Raw genomic sequence first — 15,829 nt, forward strand, 5'->3', positions numbered from 1 at the left:
TTGAATTTGTTATATTATTCTATGCAAAATATATGGTAGCTTGCGCCAGGGACTGTATATACCAGAGACATATAATAATGTATTATATGTCTCTGTATATACTAATATAGTTAATAAAGAAAGTCACTGCTTGTGCATCTTAACATTCGACTGCAGATTTTGATAAAACTCTCGTAAAAGAATTCTGGGTCACTGCAGATTAAAATTTCATATAATAACTTCGTTTTTTCGTTAAAATACATTGAAATAATGAAATCAAATGCGGCTACTTTATATGGGTTATACTGTGGAATTTATAGTTTTTCTTTAATGAGGAAATATTTAAGAGGGTGTCCATGGAAAAACCAGGCACTGGGTGGCACATGACATATTTTGTTTTCAAAATTTTTTCATCTATTTCATATCACAAATTCATTCTTTCTTAAAGTTGAATTTTGTTTTTTATGCAACAAATAAAGAGAAAAAAAATACATAGAAAGCACTGAAAATTCATCGAAAAGGGGAGATAACTCTTCATTTTGCACAAAATTTTGTTGTATTGTTAAAGAACTTTAAAATCATTTTCTGAGCCATCCACTGTTCATTCAAAAATATCTTTGACATATATATCCTTTGTATGATATAAACATTGCATTGGAACCAAAAATTCTGACAGTGGGAAAAAAATTATGTTGTGCCACCAATATCATAGGATTTGCCTGATATTTACTTGGACAGCCTCTTAACTATAGAATTGATTACGATTGAAAGAATTGTTTTTCTTAAACACTCCTGAACTATTTGATAAAATTCTTTGTTGCTGGATGAACAAAAAAAAATTCTGTAAAATTCAGTATATTTAACTGCCCTTCTTTCTAAAGGAAAAAAACAATACACAGATAGACTTTTTGTTATTTTCTAAGTTTTATTGTTAACATTTTATTATTGTTTAAATTAGTTTAGAATTGTTTAAAATTTTGAACACACACGGTGATCCGCCATCAACAACACCAGATAGTCCCTAAATAACCCATATATAATGTGAAAAATAAGACATCACAAAACAATTAACGTGGGTTCGGTCTATTGACATAAAAATTGGTTCTGAATGTCACGGGGGTAGTCAGCATTTTTAAATTAAATTTATCCTACATCGACACAGCAATCCGCAAAGTGTTTACAACCAATAACCTATCAATAATAAAGCATGTCAACCTATGTATACTCCAACATCGCTTAATGATAAATCAGTGAATTCAATATACTATTGACTTATAATGGTTAACTTTTTTGCAAATTGTGACTTGGACGGAGAGTTGTCTTACTGACACTCTCACTGTATACCACATCTTCTTAATCCTATCAAAGAAAATTCATACGGCAACGTCAGCAACAAGTAATGGTGAAACGATTTCGTTCAATGCAAAGAACAAATTAGAAATTAAAATAATTATACAGAGGAATCCATTCAATCCAAACCAGCAATATAGTCTTATATTTTTTTGGTAAATAAACTAGTTAAATAAACTTAAATCAGTATGCATTCACTAACTTATACTCTAGCTGCGTTTTGCTGCAATTTTTTGAATAATGTTTTAGAGACTGTTCACGGTATGTTTTTCTTTTTATGCCCCATCTATGATAGTACACATGTTCCCTATGATATGATCATTCTAATTCTAATTCCAAATTAAAGTGTTAACCCCAATTTCACGGTCCACTGAACATCGAAAATGATAGTGGGAGTGGGGCATCCGTGTACTATGGACACATTCTTGTTCTTTATATTTTGCCATGGTGATGTCCGTCTTATGTTTGCCTAAGCATTTTGACATTCCCTCAACATCATCTTTTTGTAAGTTACAATTGGATCGTGAATTTCATAATTGCACATGGTTGAGTTTGTTCCGTATTTATGAGTGAAAGTTTGTCCGACAAATTATAGAGTTTTTTACTACAATGAAATTTATAATATACATGTATAATTATGCGAGCATGAACAAAGTTCATGAAGTGTCCTAGTAAAATATGAGAAGGTACAGGTAAAATGTACTACGGAAGGGCAAGATGTACATTTTTCGTAATTTAATAATTTGTTTCTATAATATTCGAATATCTAAAACGAAAGTTCAAATTCGAAACATTGTTCTGCTCGTCTTAAACAATGACGTCATTCAACAATGAGCAAATCCCATACCGCATAGTCAGCTATAAAAGGTCCCGACATGACAATGTAAAGTAATTCAAACGAGAAAACTAACGGCCTAATTCATGTAAAATGAACGAAAAACACTGAATTGTGTAACATATAAACAAACGACAACCACTGAATTATAGGCAACTGAATTGGGACAGGCACATACATAGAGAATGGGGCGGGGATGAACATGTAAGCGGGATCCCAACCATCCCCTAACCTGGGACAGTGGTATAACAGTACAACATAAAAACGAACTACAATAAAAGTCTGTTAAAAAGTTTAACTCATCAGATGGATAAAAAAAATATGTTCTTAATTCGAGGTACACTGGCCATATACATATATTTGGATCAATGTAAGTGAGTTGTAAAAAATGTATGGCCTCATAAAGACACCCCCCCCCCCCTTTTTCCCTCCAAAAAAAAATCAACAAAAAACACTTGTCAAAGATTTTGTGCGAGAAGATATTTAGATGAAATTTTCTCTTAAACGTTTCAGATTTCTCTAAACAAATGAAATTTATCCACATGAACTCTTTCCTTCTTCATTAAACAGTTGTCGCGACTGATGTTCTTTTTAAAGGGCACTAGCTGTCAAATTCATGTTCACCGATTTCACTTAAATTATCGTATTTGATTTATAAGTTAACAATGTAAAACATCTATCCAAACTAATGAAAGTCTTAAATAAACAGTTTACAGGTCGAGAGCTCGAAACTATGTGGCTTCGTTTTGTGTGTATTTTAGGCTAGACGCCATCTAATTAACTATCGAGTTGACCTCCGAACACCTTTGATGACCATATAAGCGATACAAACATCAAATGTAGATCTAAATAGATTAAGCAAATCGTGCAATTAAATCTTCCATGGTCTGTTAAATCTTATATTATAGATTAGAAATAAATGTTTATCTCCTTTTTTACCTGTATAAGAATGTTTTTAGTCAATCGAATAAATTACCTTTGTTTCATTTTCAATGTAGACATTATTTTCCTTTAAATAACATTACACGAACAATTCATGCGTTATCCATCTCTAACTAAGGGGTTAAATTGAAGTTCCCATGAAATACGGATTTACTGATGAGGTCGAGTTATTCGGTCTCACTAATTAGCAACAAGAAGAATTTTAGCGACATAAGCGTCAAGAAGCGACAAGAAGAAGAATATTAGCGACAAGAAACGACAAGAAAACATTTTTTTTTTTATTAAAATAACTTATTCCAAATAAATATTATTCATCATCAATGTTTTTCTAGAAGTAAACTTTCCTTTCAACGATGCTGATGACTCATTATTAAACAGAGGACAACTATTGTATATCAGATTCCTGACTTAGGACAGGGGCAAACATTTGCAGCTGGAAATTAAACGTTTTAATGGTACAAAACCTTCTCCCTTTTCTGAAACAATAGTAAAACATCACTATGTTTGAATAATTTATTCGTCTTTAGTGTCTTAAACTATCTGCTAATGGCAGTGAATATACTCATTTATATATGCAAAATAAATTATTGAAATGCCAATGTGACCAGTTTTGATATAAACACGAGGATAAAGAAATATGGTCGGCAAATCAAATATTTCTAAATAAAGACTAGGTCCACTTCCCCGTCCCCTTTTATGCTCAAAATCAAAAGAGAACTTTTACGTTATAAATAAATCTAAATTTCACAAATATAAATTGCAGGTAAATTTATTAACATTTTGCGTATTATATTCAAACACTGGTTACTAGGTCGGAAATGGTTTATTTATTTTGTCCTTCAAAACAGAAACAAGAAGTAAATTTTAAGATGTAACCTGATTGGATAAAAAAAAGTTCTGTAAAACAGGCCACAGACCACAATTAATTCCTCTATCAGTTCTTTATAACCTTTTGCATCATTAAAAAAATTGCACCATGCACTTTTGTCCAATTTTTTGTGTGTGTAATGTATTGTCCTAGTCCAAATATATATCCAAAATTCAGAAAGATTGAAGCAATCACTTTTACAAATTTAGCCAATACACATCCATACCCCTATTGACAAGTCAAGAGATGTTCCGAAAACTGTAAATATCACCTTTTTGCACTTGACCTAATCACTCATTCCATATCAAAATCAGTTAAAATACAACCTCCAAAAATTTATTTGACTCCTCTTCTTTCATTTCCACCCAAAAAGATTTAAGGAATGAGTGAGGAAAGGAAAGAAAAAAAATTAAGGAAAAATACACTCTAATTAAAAGGAACTATATTCGTGGACAACGAAAAGCGGGGTCATTAATTGTGGTCTTGGGCCAACACATGTGAAGTAAACTTCGGACTTGCAAATTACAAATATGCCGATTAGAAATTTAAAGGTGAATGCAGTGATGACAACACATGTTTATTGCTGAAAATGACGACAAAACGTATTCCCTATGTTGCACATTTATCCACTTTGCAAACTCTTACACATAATTTTGCTTACTTACGAAATTATACCGTGGTCACGAAAACTTGACATTCCCATGTCATTGATCAAAAGTCTGAACAGTGAAGAGTTTTATTAACAGTGTGCATGTATTCTTTTAAAATGCCATACAGCCACTTACATATGGAAAACATAGAACATTTATGTTTTGCAAATCGTACAATTTTTCCCATCTAACATGCCTGACCTAATGAGTTAGGAAGCCAGGAACATATAAATTATTGATGCGACTAGATACTACCTGATTATAATTTAATTCTGGATGTAACATGTCTTCTGATTGGCTGACTTCGTTTTGTTTATCACCCTATAGACATAATTTTGTCATGTGACCGTGACGCCATCAGCGTTTTTTTTATGATTTACTTATAGTATAACTAATCTCCGTATTTGAATATCAAAAATAAGACAACGCATGACCGAACGACACATGGATTAAACGAGTGCGCAGCACGAGTTTAATCCATAGCGGCGTTCGGTCACAAGTTGTCTTATTTTTGATATTCAAATACGGCGATTAGTTATTCTTTTTATTACATTGGTAAATGGCTTTTTTTTAATGAAATTAATGTAGAAAATGTAAGGAACTATATCTTTTTCCTACGCATTGACAATTTGTTTTGATCCGACGTTATCGATGTCTTGACAACGCCTATTGTTGTATGATGTCAGAGAGTGAAATAACCACGTTTATTTCACATTTGAAATTATCGGTTTTTATCTAACTGGGAAATCAATGAAATTCATTGCAACCAATGTAATAATCCAGTTTAAAATGGAATTAAGAATTAAATTATAAGAAATGATTGTTATATTTTTTCTGCCTTTCAAAATAGCTACGCACTTTATTCAGTGTGCACCACATTTTTTATGTTATTTCTTCATAGACAGAAAAAATATTACAGTCATTCCTTAAGGGCATACGATACAGTTACAGGGGAGGTAATGACGTTGCTAACGTAAATTGTTATTTTCGCAACATCAAACTATGACTTATCGGGAAAAGATTCAGTTTTCGGCTTATTTTTATCATTCAAACTTCATGGACCCCTCTGTTTTAAAGTTCCATTTGGTTTGATTATGTGAGAAGATTGTGTGTGCCTATTTTCATGAAAATGTAAATAGTGCAATTTTTTTTAATTTGATAAGGCCAGAATTTTTTAATTTGTTGGTTTACCCCATTTTGCTGATTTCCAGAATAAAAATAAAATTGACTTTTCATGCTTTTTTATTTCCGCCAAGCCTAACAAATACATTATCCCTGAAAAATAATTGATGAAATGAAATGCATTAATCACTAACAAAATTGATAACACTTTCTGTTGTGAAAAATAAAACTTCCGGTTTACGTTTCAAAAAATAGACAAATCAATAATAACTGACCTTGAAATGTCGTTTGCGCAAATAATTTTGCAGAACAAAATCTGTGTTTAAAATTAATTACACAATAAGTTCGTTTCCCTTATTTGTTATCAGTCCATAAGATGCATGATCTCATAGAAACAAACTTGGACAGGTGGAAGGCACCAAGTAAAAGTTCTGAATATCAACAAATCATTTAGAATTATCTTGTTTCATAGATAATAAAAAAAATATTGTCCACGGGAATGCATGACACCAGATTAACCCGATATTCTCGTTTTTCCAGTGTACGAGTCTATTACGTTTTTGACACGTGTGTTGAAACTTATTTTGGTACGATTTTTTTTTACATTTTTCTTTATCAGTTTTCGTGCTTTGAAGATCATTACTCACCAAGTTTTCTGGAATTGATTAAGAGCTATATACGCTAACTTGTTTTTCTTGTTTGTGAAATGACCATTTAATTTCGTCTTTGTCTGTGCACACACCCCTTTTTTACGGGAAATTATTAGACAATGTCATGCGATATTTATTACAGCTGAGCAAGAATATTTCTTCGAACTAAACTTTTTAAAGAATAATGACAAAAAAGCATAACAAAAATATTGTTAGAAAGGTGAAATATATATTTATTTTGCATATTTTTCTGTCTTGAAAGATCTTGAAAGATTTATTTTTTATTTTTTCCCCGACCAACCAACCCGACTTTTTCATGGGGAAAATCCGTAAACCAACAAATTAAAAAACTGTGGCCTAAATATATAGCAAAAAATGATGATTTTTTTTACATTTGATAAATATGAGTTATTTCTGAATAAAAAATGTATAATTTTTAGGATAATTACAGGGGTTTATCTGGGTATTTTGGGAAAAAGGACCCTGGCCAGTATAGGGAATTTTTTAACGCGGTTTTCAATGAAATTGGGAAAAACAACCAATATACCAGATGTTAGTTTTAGTGTGATTAGTTCATAAAATTATTTTTTGTTGGTGAAAATAAAGTAAGGACTACACCTTCTTTGTTTTTTAAATATAACAACATGGCATTTCAGTTTATTTGAGTATCAAAATAATGAGTTCCAACTTCTTAAAGGATTGTTACATTTTTTTGATTTTGACATGAAAATTTGTGAAATAAAATATTTTAAGTTCTGTATAAAATATATCCTGTTTCTATTTTCTTTTTTATATATCTTTTAGTTTTCAATTTTAGTGTTGCTATGATAGCTGTCACATGTTTGGTTCTTTTCATTTTTTATAAATTTACTGTATTTGATTGACAAACCCGGATTTATATACTTGTCCGTTTCCGGATTTGACCTGGTTTTAGTTTATTCCCACACTTCCTGTATATTTATTTATGGCAGCCATTGTTTGTCAATGTTGTTTTCATTCAATATGTTTCAACTTGGATTTACACATTACTTGTTGGCGATTTTTTTACATAAAGCTAGCGGTTGAATAAAATAAACATCTCTGTCATGAATAATAAAGATTAAAATGAATTTTGTGATCATTTGGGAATTTTGCTGCCAAAATTGGGAAAAATGTAGGGTTTTTGCCGTTGGGAATGGGTCCGAATACCGGACCCTGTGGAATGCTAGAAAAATCCATGAATTATAAAATACAGAAACTGCAAATTATTTAACAAAAAACAATTTGTGTTTATCTTTTAAACCAAAAAAGTTATGTCTTTCTTTCGAAAGGGAAAATACGGCCACAAATCCGAATTTTGATCAAATATACAAAATTTGGACCTTGTTTTATTCAAAAAGTAGCACATGAAGGTATATTTTTTGTTACATATTTGATTTAATCAGGTAAAAAATAGTCTATATGGAAATTTTTATCATAATGTAAATACGGGATAAAAACTGTATTGTATGCCCTTCAATAGATATCCTTGTGTTATGTGTTTTCGTACTAATAACTTTTTTCACTGCTTACGGTTTTCACTGTCGAGTCTTTAAACACATGTGTACTAAAATTCTAAAAGCATGTTCTGTCGAATGTTTTTAGGTATCTAGATTTTTTTGTCAAGGCTTATTACAAATTTTTACTGTTTCCAATTATTTTGTGATTTTGGTATGCCAAAAAACAGTGTCATATGTTTTTCTATAAAGTAAAAACTAGATCAGTACACAGACAGGAAATTAAAATCTTGAAATGAGTATTTTCTAAAGTTGTGGTTCTGGTAATTTCTTGAATCATGAAAAAAGTTATTTAATTCTTTTCAGTACTAAAACTTACTAATAAATAGTTTTTGGTTGATGTGTCATGTGCTGAATTTGTAACATTATGATTTTTTTCCAGATTGGCACTTGTTTTTGTAGTACAAAGGTCATTATTTTTTTTTAATTTAAAATGCAGTTTTTGAAAATTTGAAATTAAATGTAAAACGTTAAGTCTGTTTTCATCTTTATGTATTAATGATGAATAAAAAGAATTGTCAATAGAATATCAAATGAATGAAGTTCATGAACAACCATTTTATATTAGAACCCTGTTAATTTTAATTCACTGGTTTGTAATAAAAACAACCAAAAGAACACATGACAGTCAGATGTCTTGAAGATCATGTGTCTTACAGACAACGACATAGCTGTACTTCATGTAACACTTCAGAATTTTTCTCAACAACCATTATAGTGATGCATATTTTTTACATCAAATAAAAATGGCCAAACAGGTCAGTTTTATTAAATTTGTTCTAACGTCTTTTAAAGCAACTTTAAATATGTTTTAAATTTGCCATGTTGTAGTGTTGTTGTTGTTCCAAATATAGAAACCAAAAAACATGTCACAACATAGAATGAATTTCAAAACAGTGTAGCTTTGGCCATTGATTGACACATTAAATTCATCCATTTCCCGGGACAATTTACGTGAACGTTTGTCTGTAGCGACCACTGTTCACGACGTACCTACGATAGACATTTAAATTGTGGGGTCACCAAAGGTTTCTTAACGCCTTTAATTATAAAATAATTCGAAAAAATAATCAGGAATAACCTTTAGGTTTTGATTTATATAATATATATAAATCAAAACATCGTGTTATTTCGGATTAATTTTTCGAATTTATTTATGTGTTGAGAACCTTTGGTGACCCCATAGTTTAAGTGTCTTTAAAAAGTACATAGTGAGCATTGGTCCTTACATACAAACGTTTACCTAAATTGTCCCAGTAAATGGATGAATTTAATGTGTCAATCAATGGCCACAGCTACACTGTTTTGAATTTCATTCTATGTGTGTGCAAACAAAACTGATGAAATATGGATGATACAAAGACATATGACATAGGAAAACATATGACACAATGATATGCGGGACAGATTCTCAGGTCAGCCAGGAATCGCAATAAGGTGTATAAGCGTGTAGTGCAAATAATTATGAAGCCTTGAAATGTTCAATGAACTACACATCTTCTATAAGATTGTATGTAGACATTGACAAATCCATCAAATCAATATCCACAAAAATAAAAAAAATTCTTAATCCTTGAAAATTGGAAATCATGAAAATAAATGAATCCACAGTATATACATGCTGATTTGTTAACCCTTTTGTTTGCATATTATGGACTGTAAAAAGATAATCAAAATTTTAAATAGGAAAAATGATCAGCAGGTCTGGAGATGACCAACAAATCAAAATAACTTTAGTCATGAATTATGTTCTACTGTTTTCAATAGTGTAAATGCACATTAAGATCCATGTGAGGGGTACAGACTCTTTAATGCCTCTTCTCTTTAAATAGTATTGATTTGCTAACCTCTTTCAATTGTGTAATCATGGTAAGGGTAGCATATTCATCTCAAATCCATGTGATCCTTCAACCTTGTTAGATGCCTGGTCAGATATTGTGTAGTTAATCTACATCATGTACATGTAGTTCTGTAAATTTAATTCCAGACATGGAAAAGATTACTTCAATGTCATAAATCTTGCATTGTCACCCTGGAAATTACCAGATAATCCAATAAATCTTTTTTAATGCAGAATTGAATCATAACTGGCTAAGTTTCTGAAATTGACAATGTCTTAGTAGTGAAAATATCTGCAATTATAATTCTGTTGAAATTTTGTTTAGAGTTATCTTTCTTCTGCTTCCTATTTACAGCTGGTAATAATTTTATTGAACATTCAAATTTTGATTTGCAGTGTGCTAATTAACAAAGACCTAGCAGAAAGGCTACAATACATTAAAGTGTTCAATCAAATGATAATTTGTTACATGATTACATGATACTTGTAGTAAATTATTAAAGAAGATTAAAAAAACTAATGAAATAATGACTTGTTGCAATATTTGGCAAAATGTTAAGATGTTGAAAATTCATTCTTCTGAGAAAAAAAATGTTATATTATAAGTTATGGTTTCATGTGTCTAAGAGGTTTAAAATATAAGTCAAAGACATGCTGTCATGCAACAGGATGATTCCTTTCCTGATACAAGATTAACCTGGCCACATGCTTTAACTTTATCTGTCTAAATGAACTTTCAATTGGAATACAAATATAAAGTCATAAGTGAGCACTGAAGATTCATATGAGCATTTAGTTTTACAGAATGATTGAAACAAAGAATAACATTATAAACTGATTTCTTTTTATTTCAGGGTCTTGTGGGATTAGTTACAGGAGGGGCATCAGGACTTGGGAAAGCCACTGTAGAAAGATTTGTAAGACAAGGTGCTAGAGTTATACTATGTGATCTTGAGAAATCAGCTGGTAAAGATGTTGCTGACAATTTAGGTGACAACTGTATATTCTCTCCAACAAATGTAAGTTGTGTATTGTAAGAAGATTGACTGTAGGATATGTCCTTCTAAAATTGAGACACTTTCATTTGTGAAGATCTATTTAAAAAAGGAAGAAAAAATGTTCATGGCTTGGTTACTTGGTTGACCATGTGTTTACAGATACAGGCATATATATCTGATAAGAATTGCACATGTAATGGAATGTTAAAATGAAAAATATATTAACTTATATTAGAAACATTAAAAATTTCAAAAAAAAAATTTCAAAAGAAGTGTTTTAAAGGTCACCTGGCCCAAAGGGCTAAGTGAGCTTTTCTTATCACTTGGTGTTAGTCGTCTGTCATCCCTCGTTGTTAACTTTTACAAAAATCTTCTCCTCTGAAACTGGGCCAAATTTAACAACACTTGGCCACAATCATCATTGGGGTATGTAGTTTAAAAATGTGTCCGATGACCCGGCCAACCAATCAAGATGGCCACCATGGCTAAAAATAGATCATAGGGGTAAAATGTAGAGATAAACAGCAATAATGTTCAGCAAAATAAAGTCTACAAATAAGTCAACATGATAAAAATTGTCAAATGACCCCTTAAGGAGTTATTGCCCTTTATAGTCAATTTTTAACCATTTTTCTAAAATTTTAGTAATCTTTTACAAAAGTCTTCTCTTCTGAAAATAGTGGGCCAAATTTAACCAAACTTGGCTACAATCATCATTGGTATGTTTATTTTAAAAAAAATGTGTCTGATGACTAGGCCAACCATCCAAGATGGCCACCATGGCTAAAAAATTTACATAGGGGTAAAATGTAGATTTTGGCTTTAATCTCTGTAACCAAAGCATTTAGAGCAAATCTGACTTGGGTACAATTGTTTATCAGGTAAAGATCTATCTGCCATGAATTTTTTATACAAATCAGACAACCCATTGTTGGGTTGCTGCCCCTGAATTAGTAATTTTAAGGAAATTTTGTAGATTTTGGTTATTATCTTGAATATTATCATGATTATTATGGATAGATATAAACTGTAAACAGCAATAATGTTCAGCAATGTAAGATCTACAAATAAGTCAACAGGACCAAAATTGCAATTGACCCCTTAAAAGGAGTTATTGCCCTTTATAGTAAATTTTTAACAATTTTCATAAATCTTTGTAAATTTTTGTAAATTTTTACAAAATTCTTTCCACTATAACTACTGGACCAAGTTCATTATAGATAGAGATAATTGTAGCAACAAGAATGTTTAGTAAAGTAAGATCTACAAACACATCACCATCACCAAAACACAATTTTGTCATGAAATTTTCTGTGTTCATTGTTTAATATGCACATAGACCAAGGTGAGCGACACAGGCTCTTGAGAGTCTCTAGTTAGATATATGCTTTTAAAAATAGAAATGCTTTAGTATAGAAATATAAAACTTACTTTGAGATTGTCATATTGTTTTAATGCTATGTACATGTATGTACATGCTGTAGCTAGATGAAATTATACATGTATCATGTGTATGGCATTGGTATAAAGTTTCTTCATAAACCAGGATTTGGGTTTTTTTTTCAGGTAACATCAGAAGCTGATGTGAAAAAGGCTTTAGAAATAGCCAAAGATAAATTTGGTAAACTTGACGTTGCTGTTAACTGTGCAGGAATTGGAATAGCCTTTAAAACATACAACTTCAACAAAAAACTACCTCATAATCTGGAAGATTTTGCAGAAGTTATAACAGTGAGTAATATTACCGTATACACAGATTTATATTTGTGGTTTTCAGAAAGCAAGGCGAAAGATGCCAAAGGGAATTTCAAACTCATAAATCCAAAACAAACTGACAAGGCCATCATGGCCATGGAAAAATAAGCTTTTAAAAGTTTTGAAATGGAGTTTTAAGTTCATTTATAGTCATTTTAATCCACTGCATACTGTAAAAGAGGGACGAAAGATACCAGAGGGATAGTCAAACTCATAATTCGAAAATAAACTGACAACGCCATGGCTAAAAATGAAAAAAACAAACAGACAAACAATATTACACATGACACAACATAGAAAAACTAAAGAATAAACAATACAAACCCCACCAAAAACTATTGGTGATCTCAGGTGCTCCGGAAGAGTAAGCACTTATGACATGTAACTGAAATGCATAATATCTTCTTCTATTTAAACCCCTATGGAGATTTGAAGAAGTTATCATGTGAGAGCATTCGAAAAAAATCATGTATCTCCCAGTTTTCTACTCATAATTATCAGATTATATACACCTCAAACTATATCCCTGCAATATCTGGTGATTGAAAATATCTCTATAGAAAATAATTGAAAATTTAGAAGAACTCCTGTTTTCGACTCAATTTTAGATGCTTATAACTCAAAATCAAGATCATGGAAATGTATTTTTCAGGCTTAATATTATCTTTCAATATTTGATGGCTATTTTGGGATTCCGCTATGTTGAAACTAACTAGGTCTAAGTCTTCACCTCCACAAGGTCTTTTATTTCAAACATTCCTTGGTCTATTCTAAAACTTTAATATGCAACATTTAAAAAAGAGACATCAAATTTTAAATAAAATCATTAGGTGTATTTCCTGGTTGACAACCAAATGACATGCATATATAAATATCTTTAATAAAAATATCAAAATAAAAATATAAATAATATTTTAAAATTACATGGTATGAAGACATTAACGAGATTTAAATTGACTGGGAAAACAGCTGTTCTCAGGGTCATTAAATAGTACATATATATAAAATCAATCATCTGGTTACAGTTTTATATAATGATATTTATTTATGTTTTTTTTTGGACCACATGCAAAATTATTGTATCAATAGTTTTATGAGTAGATTGTCATTATCATCATGGAATTGAAATACAAAAGTGTTTATTGGGCTATTTTCATTAAATGACCCATGGAAATATCACAAATAATTACATGGCAGAAGGGGGTCTGAGATCTAACAGTTATTGAATAATTACCATCTTGGATTATTGGATTATTGTAAATTTGGTTTTTAGTACCTTTTAATATTGCAGATTACCATAGATTTAAAAGATAGATTTTCTGTTAATATCTAAATTTAAAAATGTTTTTCCAAGTTAACATGATTACTCTCAAATATATAAATGTAATAATTTATCAAACTAATTATTATTGAGTGGATTTTGAATTGATATTCAAATATTGCAACTATGATAATATTTATCTTCAACAAATCAGGTAGTAAAGAATTCCTTGAATACAGCTTTAAAATATGCAAAATGCTTTAAAATACTCATGAAATACAATTTTTCTTAATCCATGAAAATTGGTACAGTTTCCAGGGAAATAAATGAATGTACAATACATGAAGTAGATACCATACTTTAAGTACATCACAGTACTTAACACATTCTTACTAAGTTGAGTGATATTTTTAAAACTTTTATTTCTTCACTGTGTCTTTTTCAGGTCAATACTGTTGGCAGCTTCAACGTGATAAGATTGTCAGTTGGACTGATTGGGGAGAATGAACCTGACGCAGATGGACAGAGGGGTGTGGTCATTAACACGTCAAGTGTGGCAGCATTTGATGGTCAGATGGGTCAAGCCGCTTACTCAGCTAGTAAGGGTGCCATTGTAGGAATGACTTTACCTATAGCCAGAGATTTAGCTAATCAGGGCATCAGATGTTGTACTATAGCTCCAGGTAAATAAAAAGTAGTGACAGTAGCTTTATTTATCCATCTTGACTGGATTGTGCAAAAAGAAAGCCGAATCCCAATCTGTAATCTAATCAGTCCAATACCTGCATATTGGCCTTTGAACGCTTTCACTCAGCTGTTTAGGCCCATTTAGTTTTTAAAATGAACTTAACATTTTAAAATACATTCATCTCAAATTCTCAATCCAAATCTTTGAAAGCCAAGGATGTGTTAGAGAAGAAAAATAGAAGCCAAGGATACCAAATTAAAGGGACATTTAAATTCATGATTTCTTAAAATGGACTTAATTACTATATATAGCCAAATACATTTTAGGTCAACTTTGCCTTAAGGAGTTAGAACTTACACTGTTTTAACACTCACAAACAAACTTTGATTTCCAAACTTTTGGTATCCAGTGAATCAGATGAAGAGGTACATAAGTCATTGACACTGTTATCATTATAATGTTCAACAGTAAAAACTTTGAGAAAAGAAATGCTTCTGATGTTAGCTTATGGACACTGATTCTTATTTCATTTTTCACAAAAGAAATGTTTCTTAGTTATGATGTCAGCTTATGATTCTAATTGAGCACCTAACTTCAAGTTGACATTTTCTCAGAACATTTTGTGCTGTTTTCAGTTGCACAAAAATAAAGGTTAATATTGATTTTGATGATTATGGCACCTTCAGTCTGTTTCATTGGAACATCAGTTCTAGTTGTAAAATGAGGCATTAGACAAATACCAAAATAGTTGGAGCTAAGAATGGAACTAATATTGTCATCTATATGAAACCCTGATTTAAGTGGGTCATCAGTGATGTGTGTATCACAACTGGTGACTGTCATTAAAAGTAACAAATGATATTTTTCTTTTCAGGTTTATTTAACACACCTTTACTTGCCAGTTTACCAGAAAAGGTTCAGACTTATTTAGCATCAACAATTCCTTTTCCAAAACGTTTGGGCGATCCAGATGAATATGCCCACATGGTACAAACAATCGTAGAAAACCCATATCTAAATGGTGAGGTCATAAGAGTGGATGGTTCAATAAGGATGATGGCATAATTTGTGAAGAAAACTGAACAAACTTTGATTAAAAATGTGTATTGTGATATTTTATAATTGAAATGAAGACATAATATTTGTTAGTGTGTTGTTTTAATTAGCCATGCCATATAATACCCTCCTTCCTCACATGATTATTTTAAGATCAGAGTTTTGGTATTGATGAACCAGCAAACAAAAACTAGTGAACAAGTACTTTGACTGTTTCTTCGTTTGTCAATGATTTAACCTTCATTTGATAGTCATTAATGCTGTTTGCAGGACAGATCAGATATTTGACGTAAAACGGGC

At 31.0% G+C, this 15,829-nt stretch overlaps 1 protein-coding gene across 1 annotated transcript; it reads left to right on the top strand.

Annotated features, from left to right (window-relative positions):
* Positions 1-3,956: 3,956 nt before the first annotated feature.
* Positions 3,957-15,618, top strand: LOC139487676 (3-hydroxyacyl-CoA dehydrogenase type-2-like). Its single transcript, XM_071272643.1, has 6 exons — positions 3,957-4,008; positions 4,465-4,525; positions 10,626-10,790; positions 12,336-12,500; positions 14,231-14,468; positions 15,348-15,618. The coding sequence occupies exons 2-6, from the start codon at positions 4,505-4,507 to the stop codon at positions 15,536-15,538; spliced, it is 780 nt and encodes a 259-aa protein (XP_071128744.1). The 5' UTR covers positions 3,957-4,008; positions 4,465-4,504; the 3' UTR covers positions 15,539-15,618.
* The last annotated feature ends 211 nt before the right edge of the window (positions 15,619-15,829 follow it).

Source organism: Mytilus edulis, chromosome 1 (assembly GCF_963676685.1).
Source record: "Mytilus edulis chromosome 1, xbMytEdul2.2, whole genome shotgun sequence".
NCBI lineage: Eukaryota > Metazoa > Mollusca > Bivalvia > Mytilida > Mytilidae > Mytilus > Mytilus edulis.